At 40.4% G+C, this 23,400-nt stretch overlaps 1 protein-coding gene across 3 annotated transcripts in view; it reads right to left on the bottom strand.

Moving 5' to 3' along the window:
- esrrga (estrogen-related receptor gamma a) overlaps window positions 1-23,400 on the bottom strand; it is a 69,393-nt gene that overhangs the window by 16,700 nt on the left and 29,293 nt on the right. For 2 of the 3 annotated variants that reach the window (XM_038702039.1, XM_038702038.1), the window contains exons 4-5: window positions 20,934-21,044; window positions 18,091-18,273 (exon numbers count right to left, since the gene is read on the bottom strand). In XM_038702039.1, coding sequence (XP_038557967.1) covers window positions 18,091-18,273; window positions 20,934-21,044 — 294 coding nt within the window. The remainder of the gene's footprint in view (window positions 1-18,090; window positions 18,274-20,933; window positions 21,045-23,400) is intronic. The other variant, XM_038702037.1, reaches the window with a different exon arrangement.

Genomic DNA, 23,400 nt, shown 5'->3' on the forward strand with positions numbered 1-23,400 from the left:
TAGGGTGCTGCCAGCAAAAAAGCGGGTCAAATCAGTGTTGCTGGACTACATTTGATCTGAATGAGCCAACTACCAAACTTAACCCCCAGTGTGAGACTGCAGCTTGAACAGAATAGGCCAAAAGCGCTTGGGCATTATGTTTTCTATTGTGTAAATCTCCAAAATTCGAACATCCCTTTTTTTAAAAAATATGATTTTTTCGGCATTCTTGTCTTAATAATGACAGGGTAATGACATACAACAAAAGTTGCAAGCTTTAATTGAATCAGGGACATTGAGGTTATGTAGTATATGCAACTTCCCTAACAGGTTATCTGGACACCCTATAATATTTGAGTGGCTGGCTGGTGGTAGGGTTTTATTAGATTTTGTTAGGGTTATGGCTCAGCTAATTACCAAATGCTAAAAGATTATAAAACCACAATGCCAGTTTTACATAACAAACAGTTGTTTTCTTTTGGAATCCAGTGCTATCAGACACTTTAATGATTTGGCTTCTTTGTCATATTATGTACCTTCAACCACATTTTGCCTACTAAATATTCCAAAAGTACATGACTGCCTCTGTATATCAGAGAGGCTATTTTAGTCATTTTCAAATTCATTAAAACATGCCTTCCAAACCCTGCTTTTAAGTAAATATATTCTACATTTGTTCTGTGTAAAGCCGAGTATCTGAATACAAATAGGTTACAAATACTACAAAATACATATGGTGGTCCATCTGCACACTTGTAGCAGACCTTTGAGCACCTGCTTGCTCTGTTACCAATGACACTGTGCTCTGTCCTATTTGATTATGGCCTCAGGACACATTTAACAGGAATCTCTTCAGTCTGTCTCAACAATTTAACAGCAAAGATTCACAGACTTATCAAGAGTTATCTGCGTTGAAGTTGTAAGAATAAGCTTCACACATTGTCACTGAAATGTAACACAATGCAGCAAAACGGAGTTCACACTAAGCACAGTGAGGGGAACTGGATGGTTACTGTAAGAGAGGCATCCTGGCTCAAAGTAGTAAAAGTAGTAAAAAAAAAAGCAGATTGTCTGTTGTTCTGCATTAAACATTTGAAATAGACACGTAATAGGCATGTACCATATGAAAACTGTCAAAAGATTTTCTTGAGAAACTGTTCAGTTTCTTTTGAGAACTGACAGAAACCCACAGATGAAACAACAGCACATATGCATTTTACTGTTGATGAATAGAGGAATGTTTTTTCTCCAATAATCACCATCCTCAATTTTGATGTAGTGTACCCAATCTGTTTTGTTATGAGGCATTTTGAAAGAGGTATTGAGAACTGTGATGTAAACTCATCTAGTGGCTCATTGTAGGCGTGAAGAGAATAGTGGATTGTCTATGTGCAGCATGTACACGTATTGTGTTCTGCAGGGGACAGATTTAAGTCTACTGGCCCACTGAGATAGAGATTGCATTAGGACACGTGAAGTTTCCAACAGTTAGCACCACATCACTGCCCTGCATGTGTGTGCGTATTTGTTCTGTATGCACACCGTGTTTTGTGGCTCCAGTGCTCTCTCTTATACCACTTTCTGTACGCGTTTGTGTTAAAATGTGTGTTGGTGTGCACATTGTTGCATGCTGTGCAATGCAAGTGCTCCCTTGTGATGCTTTTTGAGTGTGGGTGCGTGCGTGTATGTGTCTATGTGTGTGCACATCTCAAACTGTTTTGTAACATACGGCCAGACGCCGGCCCAAATGAACACGGACCCCCTGTGATGGCTTTGGCCAAGCTGAAACAACACACACAAGATACACGCACACAACAAGCACACTGGCAAATGCTGTCACACACACACATGCACACACATCCACCAGCTGACCCAATTACACAGAGATGCGCAGCGAAATGGAAACAAATCTACCCAGAGAACCAGCTAATTTAGAGGGGTTTAAAGACACACTCACACACAGGACACACACCAAGTTAAACACACATACATAGATACACGTACAAAGTCACTATATACTATAAAAAACCTAATGTGTGAAGTGGAGTTTATACTATGGGAAAGTGGTAAGGCTACCTGACACCTCAGGTAACTATTGTTGTATTTCAAACCAAGTGAACCCGGGTCAAGAGAGAGAAGAATGTTCATGATTTGACCAGTAAGCCTCTGCACACTGTGGATACTGAAGCCAATGAGGCACCATGTTTTCGTCACTAAATATCCTGCTGTTTGTATGAACCAGCCAAATTTGCTCCTATCTGGACAGGCTTTTAATCATAAATGTGTTTTGCGTATTGTTCCTTTACTTGGATGTTTGAGCTTCACTGTGCAGAGTACTATCTGTGAAGCGTTTGGTTGTTTTCACATTCATCTACTGAAGGTGGAAAGTTTCTCTGTGCTAAACTTAAATCTCAGTTTAAGGTTATTCTGCACGTACAAGCATGATTTTGTGACATCACAACTAGTTTGGAGGCCAATCCTGGTCCAGCACGCAACTTGCGCAAATGCGATGTGGAACCATGACACCTACAAAGGACACACACTGAGAATAGACGTTTCATTAAAGTTGGAGACATCTTGTGTTCAGTATTAAGACTGGATTTGTAAATGTTGGAGGATTAGCTGATATAATTTAAAATTTTTTAAACAAGGATTTTAATTATTTTGAGGAAGACAATATCAGACACAAATTTTATTACTTATTATTAATGAATTATTATTATTATTCAAAGCCAATTATTATTTATTATTATATATTTGTCTTGAAACATCGTGACATGACCAATACTTTTCGAACAAAGGAAAATAGCCCACACATGTTCTTGCAAATACAAGAATTTGGTACACAACCAATCACTTTTCTAATACACATGTTGCACACACACACACACACACACACCATCATCACCTTCACCTTCATCCCCCCTGATATTGTTAGCTAAAATATCTTTCTATTTCTGTCCCCTTCCACCCTTCTCTCTCCTTCCACCACATTCCCCCTTTCTCTCTCTCTCTGTGCGGCCTCGGGGAGAGTAGAACAGTCATAGGGTTGCAGTAGCCTCTAATCAGTGTGAACAGCCAGCTAATTACCAAACCCTCAGCCCTGGCTGACTGTTAATTGCATACATTAGACACCATCAGCAGCACTGCAAGATTAACACTTAAAATCTTCCCATTGCTGTAGTGGAGATGGGTGTTCTGTGTGTGTGTGTCGATGTGTGTGCGTGAAAGAGAGAGTTGGGGGAGAGAGACAGAGGTGGAGAGGAGGGCTGTGTGCGGTATTCTCTGTGTGTACGTGTGGTGTGTGCTGCCTCTGTGGTTTGCGGGTGCTAATATTTAACACTTAATTAGACCCAAAATGGAGACGTGGCAGCACGGAGACGGTTGTCGAGTGTTATAGCCTTTGCCATGGTGGGGTTGCTTGGGTGGTGGCAGCCGGTCGTTGAGGGCAACCCCAAGCCTCCGTGGAGACGACAGATGGAGTGACATTAAGCCCATTGCGGTGAAGGCATTTCAAATAATAAAATATCAATATTTACATTTTAATTACCCACTTCTAGCTCCACCAGGGCCATGTCAAGGAGTGTGTGTGATTGTGTGTGTGTATGGGGGGGGGGGGGGGGCATGTGCCACAGCTAGCTCCACTGGGGCTATGTGTTATATAGAGTCAAGAGTACTTCTCAAGTGACAACAGACTGCTCTCCTTGAAAATGTCTTGGTGAAATGAACATTGTGTAAAATAACAAATTTCACCACAATTTCCCACATTGTTTTTCACATCTTCCTTTCCGATTTTTCCTCTAATATTCTAATTCTGCATTATGTTTCTTCCTCCTTTGATGAAATGCTGATGCAGGCAGGAATGGCCACCCAGTGTGTGTATGAGCATGTGCGTGTACGCACATATCTGTCAGGGGAATTAACCATGTGTACACAAAACTGAGAAGGTTTTAAAGACTGCCTAGGCTACGTCCACTTTTTTTTATATAGTCTATGTTGGCAACACAGCACAACTTAAAATATTTCATATGCTCAGTTTGACTGTTCTTTACATTGAAGAGGGAGCAAAGGAGGAATGCTTTTAAATAAAATTATCAACTATCTTTGTCCATTTCAATCTGTTTCCACATCTCTCTCTCTCTCTCTCTCTCTCTCTCTGTCTATCTGTCTCTCTAGTCTGTGATTAATTCATTTTCCCAGCTTGGTCAATTAACTGGGTTGTGACAGTCTATTGATCTCTTGGTGGATTAACTTTTCAGAACAATATCCTGCCATAAGACATTCTTCTAAAATCCATAGTTCAAGCATCAGCAAATAGGCTGCCCTGCCATCTAAACCTTTGGGCAGGAGACATTTTTTCTTTTCACAAACAACATTTTGCATTTAAAAGGGGTAACAAAGCATACATTTGACAAGTAAAAATATTGTAGTTCAAAAGAAGTAAATTATGGAGCAGAGATGGGGACTCGAGTTAGAGACTCGGACTAGAGTGCGACATAATGCTGGGTACACACCAAAAGATAATCGGGCTGATTTTGGTTCTACAGATTATCTTATCAGATTCTCCCTTGGTGTGAGGTGTGTTAAAAGTGTCCGAACCTGATCGGAAGAACGTCGGAGGCGCCCCGATCGCGAATCAGAAATCCTGATGTGTGGGGGGATCCCCGAGGACAAACGCGTGCACGTTCTGGAGATTATCACGTGAAACGAAACAATATCCAATCAGAAAGCGAGATGATTGAAGACGGAAGCATAAGCAACACAGTCATGGCACAGCACAAGGTGAAATTAATGTGGACAGCAGAGATGGAGGATCAGCTTGTAGATTTGTGGCAACAGCAAATAGGTTAGTAATCTGTGGTGAGTAAACATGTTTAGCTCAGCCTTGACCATCTAATGTTAGTTTGCTTCTTACTTCAGCTACGACCTACGGGAGGTTTACTCCGACTGTCGTTCGTTATGAAAAGATGAATGAGTGTTTGCTTACTTGCCAAACTTATGGTGGTCGATTAACATAATTATTTACGTCCCGCTGGCTGCCATCACCTTAATTATTGCTGTTGGCTGGAAAGAGGTTGTTGACTTACAGTAGTTTTAGCTGTCATTGATTGCATTGCACATTATGGTTGTGGTCTGTAAGTTAAAAACAGGTTACAGCTTTATTGTTGACCATGTAACTTTACAGTTTTATTTAGATAACTTTACACTGGGATTGAAAATCAACACGGTTTGTTGACTTACAGTAGTTTATAAGTTGTCATTAATTGTAGACGCATTAATTGTAGACACATTAGGCTACATAGTTGTGCCCTGTAAGTTAAAAACAGGTTACAGGTTTATTGAGTTAACGTTACACTGGGTTTAAGAGTCTGGGGAGTGTTTTGACTTACAGTATTTAATAAGCTGTCAATAATTGCATTTCACATTGCATTTCACATTACATGGTTATGCTCTATAAATGCAAAACAGGTTACATTTACAGAATTCCTTATAGCCATGCATATATGTATGTTTTATTAGCAACCTGGATTGAACGCAGCAGGTGATACAACATTCGTAATAACCACGAGAGACTTGAGACTTGACTTAGATTCTTGCTCAAAGACTTGAGACTTGACTTGGACTCTAGCTCAAAGACTTGTGAGCATCTCTGTTATGGAGTAGACATGAGACAGATTCATTTGTTTTTGTAAAGCACTATTGATGTATGAGTGGAAATTAGATGTATGAGTGGAAATTAGCTGATTGTGGCTTTATAACAAAACCCAGTTGTCCCCGTCCAGGCCTAGTGTCTCTATATGAGATTATGAGGATGTGTTGATACTATCTTCCTAATCCCCCGTAGATTTCCATACGGAGAGGACTGCAGAAACTCCACAGGGATTCATTTACCATTCACAGATTAGAGATATGGTCTCCAATATCATCATCCTGGACAAGCACCGAGAGGAAGGGCACAAGACTGGAGCAATGAGGAGAGAGAGAACAGAGAGAAAGAGAGAGAGACACATACATAGAGTAAAGGAAAGACAGAGATGAAAACAAATGCACAAAGAGAGACAGCTTTCTCTCCTACAGCATCATGCCTTAATGTCCTAGCTCGAAGACAAGAACATTAGACCTCATTCCACCTCCTCATCTGGGCCTGAAAAAGCCTGGGCTGAAAATCTTAATTAATTGTCCAATAGTGCTGCGGGGTCATTATGCATTGCAATAAAGAAGCGTGTAATTATGAGATTTAACAGCCATTACCAAGGCCAGGAACTCATATGTCATCATCAGCAACCAAGCCAATGGTTTGGTACGGCTGTGTGTGTGGCTTGATGGACAGCACACACACATGCACAATACACACACTTGCATGTGTACATATTGTTCATGCAGATATATAGTGTTTAGATATAGAAACATATTTGCTCTCATACAGGCAAACACACAGTTGTAGGTTTATGTATATGCATGCAGACTAATAGAGGAACACAAACTGAAAATGCATACAGGCGGGAACACACACACCCACACACACACACACACCCACGCCCATCAGTCTGACCCAGACAATAAGGCAGCCAGCTGTGATAGCAGCCTGCAGATGAAACATCCCATCAAGATTAAATAGACACAAAAATACACACATTACTACTGCTGTATGTGTGTGTTTTGTGTGTGCCACTAAAAAGCACAGTGAAGCACTGAGACCGCATACATGGTCCTTTGCCACATAGCAGGTGGGAAGTCACACTTGTATAAGGATGAAGTGCTGTGTACAAACACATGCACACTATCCAATGTGCATTCCTGAAAAGTGCTCAAGCAGTCCGATATCCAAAGAAACAAGAAACAAGACAGGAAACATATTCAACTGCATATAAGAGAGTGTGGCATGCCAAATGGAATAACATAGCCGTAACACAGTATGTCAAAATGTCTGCTGTAAGAAAGGCCAATTGCCTTGAAGAGTGGTGGTTAGAGTTTTGATCATACAGCACCCTGTTTGAGTTTCTATGTTGGAGGAACATGGTTCCTCAAAGTGTGCTCAGACTAAACACATTGCAAATGCATGCCTCGCATTAGACCAATGGAGCATTTTTTAGCTCACTTTATTCACCCCATACATCCAGTGTACCCACTTTATAGATGTTAGCTGTAGCTAGCTAACAATGTCAACTGTGATCATTTGTGTGAAGAGTGGTTGTGTGTGTGTGTGTTAATGAAAAAGCTCAGATTCTGATGTAGCTTAGATTTCACCAAAACCCCAGTTGTTTATGTCATTTTTCTCCAGTTTTTCCTGTCGTCTCTGTACAGTGAGGAAGTGGTGGAGCCACAGAGCCGCTGAATAAACGAAAACGTTTCGCTAAAGTTGAAATATTTTCAGCTTGCGTGGACGAGTCTTGATCTGAATTCATGCCGCTTAGAGCCAATATGTCTACGAATGCATCTTTGCACTAACTTTATATGTTATCATGCCACCTTTGAAATTCGCTTAGCACACACATGTTGTCCATCTATAGTATGTGCCAGCAATTGTGAGGGGTATATGACACGTGGGTACCTTAAAATAGACATAAATACAACAAGCTAATGGATGGTTACAATTAATAAAACTATTAAACATATAGTTATTTATATTACCTTTCAACACTGCTGGGCCACACACAGGTAAAAGGGGCAGTCCCAAACTGTTGCCAATTAACAAGTGTATGTGTGCCTGAGGTGTACATGTTTTTGTGTGTTTATAGCTATAACATACACACACACACACATATATACATATATATAACTTGCCTCTATGTGTGTGTTGTCTGCACAGACTATAAGTCGTCCCCAGCTTGTGACAAGCACGCTCCAATCCTATTTTCCCACCTGCTAATTCCCTGATGGAAAGGATGAATGCTCTGGACTGTTATTTAAGAACGATGGATGAAGGATGGGAGAGATAAAGAGAGAGACAGAGGGAGGTAGAAAAAAGGGGGAAGGTGGAAAAGGCAACAGGAAGGCAGAGAGGGAATAAACAAAAACAGCATACCAGGAAGAGAAGGGAAGAAAGAGGAGAGAGAGGGGAAGCAGATGAGTAACAATGACAGGGCTGACAGAGGGAGAGGAAGGAAGAAGTGAAGGAGTGATGATAGGAGGAGGAACAGAGAGACTGAGAAGAGTTAATAAGAAAAAAAGGAAAAGATATAGATAAAGGGTGGAGAAGGGAAGATACAGACAGAAACAGTGTGGAAAGGTAGATAAGTAGAAAGAGAGAGCGAGTATGTGGAGTGAGAGAGAATAACTATTTCATGCCTGTCTGTGAACTTTGCATGAACCGACAGAAATAATGTGATGCCATGACAAGCCCGTCCCTCCTTCCACTAGATTTGCTGCATGCATAGGTGTGTGATATGTGAGTGGGGATGTCTGTGAATCCCTGTAGGTGTGTGAACTCTTTATATTGCTTTTGGTATTTGTGTGTGTGTGTGTGTGTGTGTGTGTGTGTGTGGTACATGTGTGCTCCAACAGATAGAATAGGATGATGATGATTTGAAATGGAGTTTGGCCTGTGCGTAATTATGATCATCTATCTTTATGCCCCGCCAGCATATCATATCATATCACATCACATCATCTCTCTCAGGCACACACACACACGCACACAAACACAAAAGCAAATTGAAAGTGGTAAAAGCTGACTGTTTGCTAGTGATGACTTAGATGATGATGGGCTCAGATGGTGCGCTGATTTATTTGTTACTGCTCGTCTGATGTCACATATTAAAAAACGTGCACGTCTGTGCATTTGTGCACATACACTGTGTGTTAGAAGTGGGTGTATGTGTGTTTAGAAGTGTATGTTTGTGTGTTCATGGGTGCGTTTGTGATGTATGTGTTTGTGTATGCTTGTGTGCATGCTTATGTATGCGGCTTCTCTCTGGTGTGTGTGTGTGACAGACATTATTTGATGCAGATTAGTCAGTGTACTCAGATTGCAGGCTGTGTCTCAAAGGCTGATAGACAAATGAATTTGATTTGCTAATGCAATCAAACTAATAAGAAAAACAGCAATGGGCCGCTGAGCACAAATCTCACAACTACAATATTTGTCTTTTTCTCTTACTTTTACTTCTATTTACTGAATGACTTTCATGACTAAATAAAAAAAAAATAGAATCAAAATTATTAAAATTACTTTTAAGGAGAAGCTGTAATCTGAAGCTGGTCAGAAAAAAAAAAGATTTTCATCCAACACCACTTTTAAAATCAGTGTAATTCTTAATATACAGCTATTTCGTTGTCTTGATAATAGTGCTGATGTTAGTAAAGGAACTGTTGGTGATATACGGTATATATACATATTTTCCATTACCATAGGCTGCCACTACTGTTCAAGTGACTTCTGCATTTTTTTATTTATCACTTTGGATCAAGGTCTGATATGGTGTGACACATGCGGATACAGCGGCAGCAACAGCTGGTAGGTACCATGTGTGAAGCAAGTTGTGTGTACATGTGTGTCTGTCGTATGATGTGTCAAGTTGCTCGACTCTAAAGGCATAAGGTGTATGTCACCACCAAGGTGTGACCTGATAGAGGTAATACCAGTGTGTGTGTGAGTATTTGTGTTGAGTGTGTGTATGACAATGGCACCTAATTCTTTGTGTGTCTGAGTGTCATCATAGGCACATTGTCATGGAAACACTGTCAACATGGTGATGACAAAACAAACACAGGGCATCGGACAGACAGGAGAGTCAACACAGACTGAACGTGCCCTCCGAGACTGAATATGTAGGTGCATTTGTGTGTGTGTGTGTGTGTGTGTGTGTATTTAGAATTTAGTGACTACATCAGTAAAAAGTATATTCATGTCTCTGAACTTGTCCACATACTCCCCCTCAGTTGTGTCACATTAAGTTTTACCAAAATGTGGGTTCTATTTTGTTAAATCAACTCCTATTGCAGTGCTTGTGTGGCAAATTGTAGGTTAATTTTTCAAAATATTTTGTTGATATTAATGATTTAAACATTCCTTCATGTTTCCTAGATGAGAAAAAAAGATCATTGTTCTTGCATATTAAAACGCACAGACAGATCTCACCTCATTATAATCAGACACAAACACAGGGACAAATATAAACACATAAAAAGTAAAGTAAAGTAGATAAGAGAGAAGAAAAGAAATGCACAGAACAATGGAAATCTTTCCCGTCCTCTGTTTTCTCATATTGATGACATGCTTCCAATACCCACAGGCTTAATACAATAAAGAAAGCCCAACTTAATCCAAACATTAAGCTCAGATATCAAATATTCTTTTCCTAATTGGATTTTATCAATATTTGTTTTCATCTGCAAACAGTGTGTTTGTTTGTGTGAGCTGCAAGAGGAAACCATTGTGGCGGTGTGCTGGAAAACAAAATGTCTCTTATGCATGAATGTGGACAATGAAACAGACAAACACACATGCACACATGCTCACACATAAGCAAACACACATCCTTGAAACCAAGACATCAACCTCTAAATGTGTTATGTAGCTCAGGGATGAGCAGAAATGGAAATCAAACACGCCAAACAGAGTACAGAGAAAATCAACAGCGACTAGAAAAACACACCTGAAGAAATCTAATTCTGATTCTAAATCTAAATCTGATCCTTAATCTGAAGTCATATTTATGAGTTGAATCACATTAGAATATGGAAAAGGTGTGTTTAGGTTATATTACATGAAAGAAGACAGAGTGCTGTCAGATATGTTTCTTATCCTCTTTACCTGAACTGAATGGAAAGAGTATGTTACAAATGCAAACTGCTAAAATATATATAGATTTTGTTTTTTAAATATAGCATTAAATAAAATATATTGATTGAACATAAAATGCTCCCTGTCAAAATTTCACATTTGTTTTCCCTACAGTAACTGCTCCTGGCTCAGGAATGATTAGGGTTTAATGGTTACAGTTAATGTATCAGAAAATAGATTTGATGACATTTCTCAGTAATTCAGAATTTTCTACCATAAACTTTTTTTTAAATCTTAGCAACTTTAAACCTTGTTTTAACCATTCCACCATATTACTACAAATCGTTCACCTTTACCTGTTATGCTTATAAAGACTTAAGACTAATTAGGCTCAATCTGTGTGTATGTATTTGTGCAAACACCTAAACACCGCTTATCTGTGTTTAGGTGCTTGCTTGGACACTGCCATATAAATGTTTTAATGTCTATAAACTCATCTGTATGTGTGTGTCTATTTGAATGCACTGTATGTTTGTGTGTTGTGTGTTAAGAAGGCACCCAGCATGCTGAGACTGTCAAGGTGAACTAGCCTTAGCCGACAGAATGGGGGCAAATCTGCTTGTGAATTTATGTGTGTGTGTCCATGTGTATTTCCTTGTATGTGTTTTCACAAGTTTACATGTACCTAGACTAGGCATTTTACTGCAGAGGGTAATGGCACAGAGAGGGAGAGACAGACTGAAAGGTGAAGCAGGGGGAAGTACAGTTAAGACCACAAAGGCCTGGAAGAAATTAGGTGGAGGCGATATTGTTTCAGAAGTTTCATGCCAATAAAGCTCATTCATTTAACAACTGGAAAAGTGTGTGTGTCTGTTTGTGTGAGTGGTCATGGAAAGATGTTTCTCCTTTGATTTACCACTCTCTGACCCAAAGCCCAACAACCTCTTTGCTGATTGATGATCGCACCAGACTTAATGAGGAGGGCGGCAGTGTGACATCACCACCAGTCTGGGCTTTTAAATTGCTCCATCATACACACACACGGACACACGCACACATGCACACGAGCGCGCGCGCGCACACACACACACACACACACACACACGGTGCTGTCCTGCATCTCTTTGAGCTCACTGTGAAGTGTTAGAATGTGTGTCAGTGTTAATTTAGAGAGCTGCACTTTCAGAGTCAAAGATGTGTGTATTCATGTGTATACGTGTGTGTGCGCAGAGGTTCCCCTTGGCTGCTGAGACTCAACATTTGATTTGCTAAAAGGAGCAGGACACTTCTATTAATCAATCAATATTTGCTGACTGACTGGGAGTCTTTCTGGCTGATTGACTGGATGTGTAGTTACTTGACTGACCGATTGGCTCTAGTCATTCAGACTGTCTGGCAGTCTGAATGACTAGCTGCTCGACTGGTTGACTGAATCTCTAAGTGAAAACCATTTATAACATGACCAAAAGAGAAAGGGCACAGGGGTACAACAGCAGAGGTAAAGATTAGAGCGAGTTTAGCTTATTGGGTGCTTCACTGAGTGTGCTGCGATGTTCCATTGTTGGCAAAAACACATATTTGAATGAGCAATCTGATCAATGAGCAGTCACTCATGCGGTTTCAAAATCTAGAGCTGAATTTGGATTCAACAAATCCTGATTACTGTATCTGTAGAGACACACAGACAGACAGAACCAAAGAGAAAGACGGTGATGATGGCTGGCTGGGAGGATGAGAGAAGGGGGGAGGTGGGAATGCGTGGGAGGGGATTGGGGTTGAGAGATGAGGTTGACTCTATAATGAAGAGGTTAAGGATACCATGGAGAGAGAGACAGTGGGAGGTCAGGTCAGACAGAGGGAGAAAAGGAGGGAGAGCCAGAAATAGATAGAAGTAGAGAGAGAGAGAAAAAGAGTGGTCACAGAAAAGGTTGAAGAGGTGGGGGATATTTAGCCATCGGGTCGGAATTGTATTGTGTTAAAGGCTCTTTGGGAATATACCAGTTATACTGAGGGAATGTATGTGACCAGCCTGCTTTCCATTCTCCTCCCATTTCCTACACTTTTCTTCTCTCCCTTCAGCCTTGTATGTTTAATTTTAAAACGTCCTCTTTAGTTCTCCATTCTTCATCCAATTGCCCTCTGTTATTTTCCACTAAACACAGAATAAGAGATACATTATAATAATAGATAATTTAAATCAAAACTCTTAATGTGTATAGCAATCAAATGCTACATGATCATTAAATAGCAAAGTAAGAAAAAATTTACTGAAGAAAAAAATAGGAATTTTATTAAGTAATGAAAAGAGCCAAGTTCATTATAATGCTTGTGCAGGATATTGGTGCAGGTTAGAATGCAAAATGACCTTTTTACATTGAGCTTCAATACTAGTATAACATCCAGGACTCTTTTTTAAATAAAAAAATTTAAATGAATGAGGCCTACGATTGAGCCTTGCGGAACTCCACAGGTAATATATAACAAATAAACAGAAGTTCCAATTTAATTTGTATTGGTTTCCTGCTGGCCAGAGAGAAACTCTCAACCTTTCTTGCTGAACCAAAGCTTAAACTTCTTGACCTTGACTTATACAAGGATTATACTTTCTGCACCCGTGAGTACACAAGGGTCCGCTAGGGTCCGCTAGGGTCCGCGTGACGAAAAAATCATCATCAGAGGGGGTTGTGATTGATAGTGACAGTAGAAAATAGAGTGGAGGCCAGTGACAATGTTATGGTGGTTGTTTTGTGTAAACCATAGACAGCGGTGTTTCTGGTTAACAGCAGTGCTGGAGCAGGTGACAAGTGTGTTTAAAGTATTTGTGCCCCCCCTGAAAGCCTAGCATGCTTACTTTATTACTTAATGTTTTAATATTAATTAAAACATGTGGATGAGATATTTATAGACATCTGTAGAAAAAAATAAAACAGTGGATCTGAAAAAGGGAAAAAGAAAATTAGCATATCCACATGACTACCGAATGGAGCTGGAGCTGATAAATACCTACTGCAGTCATTTCACCCGAGAGTAAATGCCAATTGTAGCCTTTCTCACTAAAGGCAAAAGGCAGATGTTAGCGAGTGTTAGTTGTTTTTTAGTCCAGTTTAAAAGGGGCTATAGAGAGAAGCTTGCAGAACATGAAGCAAGAGGACTTCACTCCTTACCTACTATCCCATCACCATAAACACCACCCAAACCCCTACTCCAATATCTCAATAAAGACCGATTAAATGAACAGACCGACAGCAACCCCCCTCCACCTCCCTTCCCCCATTTTTACAGCTCAATCATACTGCGTTATTGCCGACACATAGACCGCTTATCCTGAGTGTCAAAATTGAAAGGGGAATGGAAGAAAGAGAGGGAGAAAAACTGTAAGAAAGAGCAAGTAAGACGAGATAGGGAAGCAAGAGAATAGAAGAGGGGAAGTGAGGGGTGGCCCAAGAGCAATTTCTGTCTTGAATAAAGAAAGAATGGGGGGAGGGTGTTGTACAAAAAAAACCTAATGGCAAGGCCCCTGGTTCTGGTAAAATAGACTGTGTTATAGGTTCTGGCTCTCGTTCGTTGATTCATTCATTTGTTCGTTCCTTGCTCTTTCGTCAAGTCAAGTGCTCGCCTGTCTGTCTTTCCCTTTTGTGTCCGCAAGTCTAGATAAGAGCTGCTGGCATGACTGCCCGGTAGTCATTTAGTTATTATGGAGAGAGACAGGATGAGAGAGTAAGAGAACAGAAAAGAGAGGATGAAAAGACTAATTCTACAGACAGATAAATGGCTCATTTTGAATGGCCTTTCTTTCTTTTAATTCACTCTCTCATCCGTTCCTGTTTAAATATTTGCAGTTCTTCTCCTCCTCCTCTCACCTGACCGCTTCTCGTTCCTCCTTCAACACACACACACACACACACACACACACACACACACACACACACACACACACACACTCTATGACTATGACATGCAGCCTAATATGCAAGTGGAGTTGTCTCTTTGAGAGCTATTAAAATGAGATCTTCTCTTCACTAATCCATATTATTAGACTCCAAAGCCTTTCACAGCCTCTGAATAACAACTCCTACGATATTTCCACATACACACAGTTTCTGGAGTGTGAGAGGATACTGCTCATATTTTTTATATTCTAATGTGAATGTGATTGTATGCGTCTATACGTTGCCCACAGTTTGAATCAGCAAAAAGGCTTCTATACTTCTCTATGTTTCTGTTTCTGCATGTATTTCATCTCTCTCTTTGACAAACACATGTGCATGTGTGAGGTGCACGTGCATGATAGTGTCCCCATTCGTGTCTGGAACCTCATTTTCCTCTCCTAATGACATATCAAATGTTTGCATATAGGCCGTATCAGTATGGAAATGAGCATGCACACACAGATGCACACAGCTTTAGAATAAAAGAACAAATCAAAGAGATCTATGTATATGTGTGTGTGTTGTCACAAGTCTCTAAGGTTAGGCGAGTCTGTGAGTCAAACATGACTAGCGACACACACACACACACACACACACACACACGTACCCTAGCCTTGTTATCCGGGGGCCTGTCTTGCAGGCAGCCTCTCTAACGCTGAGTGATGTTTAAATTAGTTTACAATTTAGCCTCCTCGCTATCCGCAGACGGCTCTTAACTCAGTGCGTGTATGCGATGTGTTTTTGTGTGTGTGTTTGTGCGTGTGTGAGCGTAACAAATTGTTGCCAGTACGGCAGACATCTAATGACTTCAAATTAGCTGCCTGGCGCTCGCCTTGACACGTTGTTACCACTGTTAGCAGCCTGTGTGTGTGTGTATGTGTGTATGCAGCGCTGCGCAGCCATATCATGAAGCATAAATTGGCTTCACCTCTCCTCTCTCTCTCTTCCTCTGTCTTTTTTCTCTTTGTTTCTCTGTCTCTCTCCATCAATTTGATTAAAAAAATTACTGTACCATGGCGAGCAAAGACGTGTGCATGTGTGTGTTCACATGGACACCCTGCACTGAGTCAGTCTCTCACACACACACACGCGTGCACACACTTGACAAGATGTGAAACAAGACGGCTGAAAAAAGGTTAACAGGTCTATTCTGTTCTATTCAAGACTTATTAAGTCACTGTAGACTATTGTTTTGACTCTTTTCAGTTTGTGTGTGGGTTTGTGTAAGAGTCTGATAAAGAATGTTGACGTGTATTTCTTTCTGACAATCCTTTCCACCCTGAGTGAACAGTAGATCACTTTTGGTGTGTACATGTATGTGATGTGTGTGTGTGTGTGTGTGTGTGTGTGTGTGTGTGTGAGTGTGTGTGAGAGACAGAGTATTAGATCAGTGTTCAGTGTGGTAAACTATGAGAATTTCATAGTGTTCACATCACAGACACACTAACACACACACACACACACACACTTGGAAGATGAAGAGTTCTATCTTTCTCTATGAGCAGTGAATTGCCTTTCTCGTTCATCTAATCACGCCATCTTCCCTCCTCCGCCAAGCAATCGTTGCGCTTCGCTCCCTCTACACAGACAGCTGCACACGCGCACACACATGCACACACTCAGCCCAGCACATAACCTGGCTAACTCAGATCCAAGTAGTGAGCAACGGAAAGGGAAAGCCCAATCCAAAACAATTCATTAAATAAGACATTATATGAACGTTAATGTGTGTATCTGTGTGTGTCTGCAAGTTCTTTTTCTGTTTGTCAGATTTATATACAGTACAGGTGCTTCCCGGAGGTATGGCGAGAGAACCACAGATAGCAGGGGAGAGAGATAAATAGATTAAAAGAGAAAGGAAAAAGGATTAAAACACATGACAAGGACATTAGAGGAAAGGAGATCGAATTGGAATTGGGCTGTGTTATTGTGAATGTTATTTTGAAAGAGAAAAATGAATATTCAGGGAACTATACTTGGTATATGGATCAATATATATGTCTGCTTACTGTCTATATAGCAACACACAGATCAATACACTAACAAGAAGCAATGCATTCCCATGTCTTCTGCTCTCTCTCTTCATCTGCTTTTTCTCTGTCTCTCTTTTATTTTCACATTTATTGACAGGATATTGTATTTATATATAATTTGGAGATCCTGTATTCCAACACCATTGACTTTATGGTTACTGATTAATGCATCCTGACTGAGTGGTATTTATGTTGCTTATCTGGTATTTCCCTTTATACTCTTGCAACCGCCTATACTGTTAGGGGGTAATTTTATTCTATTCTATTTTCGAACCATATTTCCAGTCGACAATGGGACTAATCTTTGTGCTAATCTGTGTTAATCTGGGACGCTGCTCTTCCCTCCTCACTGCTGTCACAGCAAGCTCCCTCACTAAAACCAAAACCAGATTATAGTATCATCTCTTCCTCTCACGCGTCTTGCTCCCTGTCTTCCTCTTCAGTTTAGCTTCTATGGCGAGATGCATTTGTCATCTTGTTCTTTTCTTCTCTCTTGTTTTCTTATGTACTAACATATTGGCTTATCTGTATATCTGCCATTTTCTCAGTCCATAGTAGTCCATATTGTCCAGATGCAATTTTAAACAGATTAAGTGAGAAAAGAGATAGTTTAAGAAGATTAGATTAGTTAAATTGTTTTAGTGATAAACCTGTAGAGGGACAATGATGCGCTATAAGCTAAAAACAGACATCACATTCTACTATATCACTTGACACTTAAAAACTCTCTTTAATGTTTGTTTTAAATATTATATTGAGATTGTTACCACACAAAAATATGAATTAATGATCATCACTTTAAACAACAATTATCCCAAAGAATTTTATGTTTCCAAATCTGTCTCTCATACAACAAACCTAAAAAAACAACCTAAAAAGCAAACGAAAACCTTATTCTTTACATTAATGTTCTAAAAGCCACACGTAAAGGTACAGCTTTATTCATAATACTCTTGCTGTCTATCTGTATGACATTTTTGCAACCTTTAATTCCAGTACATACATAGTTCACCAGCAGGGTGAAGCAGTGGTTTAAAAGGGCTTTGTCATATATATGGTACAGTGACAGCAGGCACACACACAAGTCGATGGTAAGGGGATTGGACTGGGTTCAGGGAAGGGCTCAGGGTGAAAGGTCATACCTTAGCCTTACCAGGTGTACTTGTATATATGTAAGTGTGCCTGAACTGCATCTGGAGAAGTGATTGTAACCTTGTACTCTCTCTGCCAATTCACACAGCATGTGTGTTTGTGTGTCTATCCTGTATGTGTGAGTGTGTGTGTGTGTGTGTGTGTGTGTGTGAACTACCCTATACTCTGGAATTGGAAAAAAAAAGCATGTATGTGTGTATGTGTGTGTGATAGTGTCACAACATGGAGTTTAGGTTCAGTGTGAAAGTCAGGGTTCAGCAGTCCCCCCTACCTGGGATATGTTTGGCCCAGCCGATGTTGACCACCAGCTCTCTGTCCGCCAGGTCACACAGCGTAGTCAGGGCCTTGATGTCGCTGTCTGGTACTGTTGGGTCAGGCATGGCGTAAATCTTCTCTGGCTCGGCCACCAGCAGGTGAGAGACGATTTTGTTATCTGCAAGGCAGCCAAAGGCAACTGACATGACCACCAGACAAGGAGAAAGACACAGAGACAGAGAGATGGTGAATTTTTGCTGCGTTGGGCTACAAGCTGTTCCACACCAATCTGGTGCAAAAATGTGAAAGGTTAAATGCAAAGTCCCTGATAACATGGCTTGCTAGATAACACATTTATCTACAGGTATTTCAGTATACTCAGTATACTCTATAGTATAATGATGTTAGATATTACACATACAGTAATTTGTATATGTATATACACAAATTACTGTATGTATAATATCATTTTTTTAATCATTTCATTTTTAATTGTCAAACCACACTTCAAAAATCAAAAGTAATGTATGTAAGTGTAAAACTTAAATCTTCACATTACCTGAAAGGTTATTTTTACAGTAAAATATTATATACAGTAATTAATACAGTATATCACAATATGCAATGGAAACAAGATCAAATAAGATGAAGATGAAGCTTGACACCGATGCCTTGCCTACATGTCCTGTGGAATTTGTCAACAATCTAGCGATAGATAATTGATTTGATTCCAGTAATTTGGCAGGACTAAAGATGAAAATGCTCTTGACAAAAGATCAAAAACGTATTGAAACGTTTCCAGGTTTAGGAGAGGCTTCAAGGTGTGTTTAAAGGTGATTACTGCTGGTGACTCAGGATACCCAGAACGTTGTCTTTTGTATCACAGCCTTAAGAAGCTTCGCTGATACATACAGAAGGGAAAGATAATACTGAAAGCCAAACAGCTCAGCTGGTAATGGTGACATGTGGTGATGAGATCTCTATGGCCCATTAGGAACAGACTGATACCCTGCTTCCAAATTAATCCACTGACTAATCAAGCATGGGAATAATAACAGAGGATAGAAGAGCAAGAGATGAGCGAGGGATAGGGGAAAAGAGAGAGAGAAATAAGCAAAGAAAAAAATGGAAGACAGACAGGTAGAAATAGAGCCATGGACAGAGAGTGATACAGAGTTGGGGAGGATGAGTTGTGTATTGATCTACCACTCTCCACCCACAAACACACACACTATATATATATATATATATATATATATATATATTAGTGTGTGTATATCTCCTTTCCATCCTCCTCCCTATAGCTCCAGCTCAAGGGTCGTTTCAGCCAAACCTATCCCAGTCACACTGCAGTATCTGTGGGTAAATCTTATTTAATGTTTCCCTAATTAGAATCAATGGAAGCCCATTTCCAAACCCAGGGCTATTGTTCTGTCCTCACACAATCAATGGGGACGCTGAGGCTAGGGATTGGGCTACAGATAGGCTGTGTGCATGTATCTGAGAGAGAGAGACAGAAAGATTTTTTGTGTGTATTGACTGTGTGTGAGAGGAAAAGAACAAGAGAGTCTAGGAAGTCTATATCAACCCTATACTTTTTTGTTTTTCAAGTGTAGGTTTGGTTTTAGGTCAGATAGAGATTTGTGTTCATACATTTATTATGGGAAAGATGTAAACTAGGGATTAAAGCCTGAATAACTATTTTGAGTGGTCACTGGTGATTCCGTCCTTAGGATGGTTAAATCTAATTTAACCATCCTAAGGAACAGTGATCTTCAGCCTGCCAGTGAAGACATTCAGTTAGCTGAACACACACATGTTCTGTGTATGCTAACACATACAGAATAAACAGTGTACACACATTCATATTATCCAATCATTTCAATGATTAGTAGTGCAGAAGTCCCGGTAAGCTGTTGTGCAGCCATTCAGCATATTGGCCTAAAGCAGAATATGCTCCAGCTTTAAGCAAAATGGGCTTTGGGGACCAAGCTGCTAAACACTGCTCAATCTGCACTGCATGAGCGTGTGTGCATGTGTGTGTGTGTTATGTGTGTGAGCAGACGGTTAGCTAAAGAGCTAACTCTAGTTTGATGTGGTTGCCAGATTGGATTTAATCCGGATTAGGGTTCTGGCTGGTCCCCATCCTTTCCCCTCTCTCTCGCTCTCTCTCTGAGAACCCTTCTCATTTAGGTTCAGTCTCTCCCACTCCCTCCCTCTGCATCTCCACCTGTCTCTCGGTCACTCTCACTCACTCTCTCCCTTGTTAATTTTCAATCATCAGTCTTTGGCGATGGTTTTATTCTTTTAAAAAACGCAGCCAATCCAGCAAGAGCTAAATGAACACCTTTATAGTGAAATATTACACATATAAAATGTTATGACCCCAAACTGGTAGCAGTAGAGGCAGGGAGATAAACTTGGTCCCAAACAGATGGGCTTCTCGCTACCCTGTGTCTATTTATATGTGTGTTTGTGTGTGTGTGTGTGTGTGTGTCTGCATGTGTGTTTTAAGGTTTTTACTGTCCAACTGTCTTCATTAGGATGGAAAGGCAGTTCTTCTGGTCTCTGAACAACAGCTCCTGGGTATTACATGAACAGACCTGCATATAGTGTTACAATATGCTAGAATTTGAATATTTTCTGTTTACTTCCAGGGAGGTTTTGCCCTTCATTGTTCCCTCTGCACACCATGTCAGATGCTGTTGCCACTGTAGTACATACAGTATGTCAATTTTTAGAGTATGAGTTACTGGGCACCGAGGACAGCATGCAAATTTATGCCCTTGAGAATCCCCGTTTAACATCAGAGAGACAAGGGCTATTACATATACTGTTTGTGTGTGCATGTTTTCTTACATGGCTTCTTGGGAGGTAAAGCCAGCTGTGGGTTCAGGTATGGACTGTTGTCCGCATCTATCCGGCGTTTATACTTCTGTCTCCCACCACGAACCCTGTCCAGACGAACACCTGTAAGAAATGACAGAAGAAGTGTATCAATATACTGCCCATGACACTGGCTTAAAGAGAAAAATAAAGAGAGACAAGACAAGACAAATCTGCTGGTATGCAAGTAAAAAAGAGAGTGGAAATGAAGGGAGAGATGAAAAAGACAGGACCAGCGATTACGTATGAGCCCTGCGTGTAAAGTAGTGATAGCTGTGTTGTTTCTGCAGTGTATGCATGTATGTGTCTGTTATGCATACAGGCACTTTTATGTTATTGTCAAGCTTGCTAAACTCGCTTGCCTCTTTTATTCTACAACAAGATTAATTTATAGAGACACCATTTGAGTAAAGGGCCTCTCTCTCTCTCTCTCTCTCTCTCTCTCTCTCTCTCTCTCTCTCACACACACACGTTGTCTCTGGCTTTCTGACTTACTCTTTCCCTGTCTCTTACCCAATCTTTGTCTCTCTGTTGCTGTCTCTCTCTCTCTCTCTGTCTCGTTAATTAATTGACACAAAGGAGTCCTAATTTAATTAGGCCTATCTCTCAGGGGATTGGATGTTACCGTGGTTACCACTTAAAGATGGATAAGGAAGACAGAGGTGTCATGTGCCCTGGAGTAGGAGAGCAGAATAGAGGGGAAGAGGAATCTGAAAGGACTGTCAAATGTTTCAAACCTGATACTAAGCAATTTTTTTGGTTTACAGATGAATCATTTGTGGAAAATGGCTTTCCATAATGACTGCAGAGGGAGGTCTGAGATGTGTCTCTCTTACGCCTTCTTTATCTTCAAAAAAGTTTAGGTATTAATTTGATTTTTGTATAATAAATTAAATAATGTTCATGCCACTCTGTTAACTGTTGTTTAGATCTGCTGTATTATAACCATTCCATGGAAATTGATGGCTTATCTATCTCAGCAAAAACTCCACTGGCACTCAGAAAGAGATTCATGTTACATTCATGGCAGGAGCAACAGTAGTGTCGTCATAATAAATACAAAAGAAATGAGAAAGCCACTAACGCTGCACAGACACTAAGAACAACATCTATATCAACGACGGTCTGGGGGGAAAAGTTATCCTAATACTGAATGCACCGATTGAGTGAGTGATCTAAGAAGTGCAAGTGAGAGGAGAGGGAATGGTATTTTTCAGCATGGAATTTAAAATACTAAATAAATAATATTGGCTCCTGGCTTTTGGAGCAAATGTTTAACTTAGAAGTCACGTTGGCTAGTTTGCCAGTAAGTGGTGGAGGAAGGGTCAGACGGCTGCAGAGAAATCTGAATGTTGTTGGTTTAAACAGTATGCAAAGTATTACTTTTGAAATGCTGTTGACACTAATCTCAGTTACTGAAAAACCCCCGACCACTGATTTGAAAGCTTTTCTGATGCAAAGTGCAATTAAAACAGTGAAGATTTGATCTAAATGCAGAGACAGAGAGAGAAAAAGAGGGAGGGTGGGGGGCGCGAGAGAGCAAGAGAGATATTTGCTAACACACAGAGATTTAAATCCTCTGCAAATGTGCTGACCATGACCAAGACATCACACCTAAGAGATTTTAGAGAAATACTTTCTATTGTCAGAAAAGAAAAAAAATGTCAGGGAGCATGTTTGTGCATTCGTCAGCATTTGTAAGTGCTTGTAAGTGCACACGTTTCCCTGTTTTATTTGTGTTTTGTACATGTGCACATTTTGGCACTTTTATTCAAGCATCTTGCAGTGATGTGAGTGTACACATTTTTTCTACGGAAATGTCATTCATTTAGAAACCTAACTAGCCCAGGTGGCAGCCAACCCAGTGAACTGAACATGAAATGCATCTGTGTGTGTGTGTGTGTGTGTGCGCGCACGTGCATGCTTGAAACTGCAATAGCTAGACAGAAGGGCTGACAGTCCAGGTACAGTGGGGAGGGGGAGGGACAGTGTCAGCAAACGGTCAAGAAACTCTAAACACCAGGGGGTACTAACCCACTCACTCACCCACTCTGCTTTCTCTCTCACACACACATTCACACAACGTCTATGTTTCTCTAACCCCCACCCCCATGTTGTGTTTGGGTAAGCCCCCGATAAGCAGCTTGCTCAGTCACTAGCTAGGTCAGTGGCTGGTCAGAAGACGAGAGGGAGAAAAGATCCGAGTTAGAAAAAGTAGAGGACAACAGAAGCAAGGGAAAAGGTATATGTTTAGATGGGAAGGGCGAATAAAGACTAAATGGAAGACAGGGTTTGAGCAAGAGTTTAAATCAATAGGTAAGGGTATCTCAGTCATATGGCTACATGTATTGAAACCACAGTTTCATATTAAATTCACTGAGAAATTAATAAATATTTTACGCTGGTGTCAAAGGGTGATTATGGGCAAACTTCCTCATGT

This window comes from Micropterus salmoides, unplaced genomic scaffold (genome assembly GCF_014851395.1).
Source record: "Micropterus salmoides isolate LMB-PRFRI ecotype aquatic unplaced genomic scaffold, ASM1485139v1 Ms_hic_scaffold_6, whole genome shotgun sequence".
NCBI classification, from domain to species: Eukaryota; Metazoa; Chordata; class Actinopteri; order Centrarchiformes; family Centrarchidae; genus Micropterus; species Micropterus salmoides.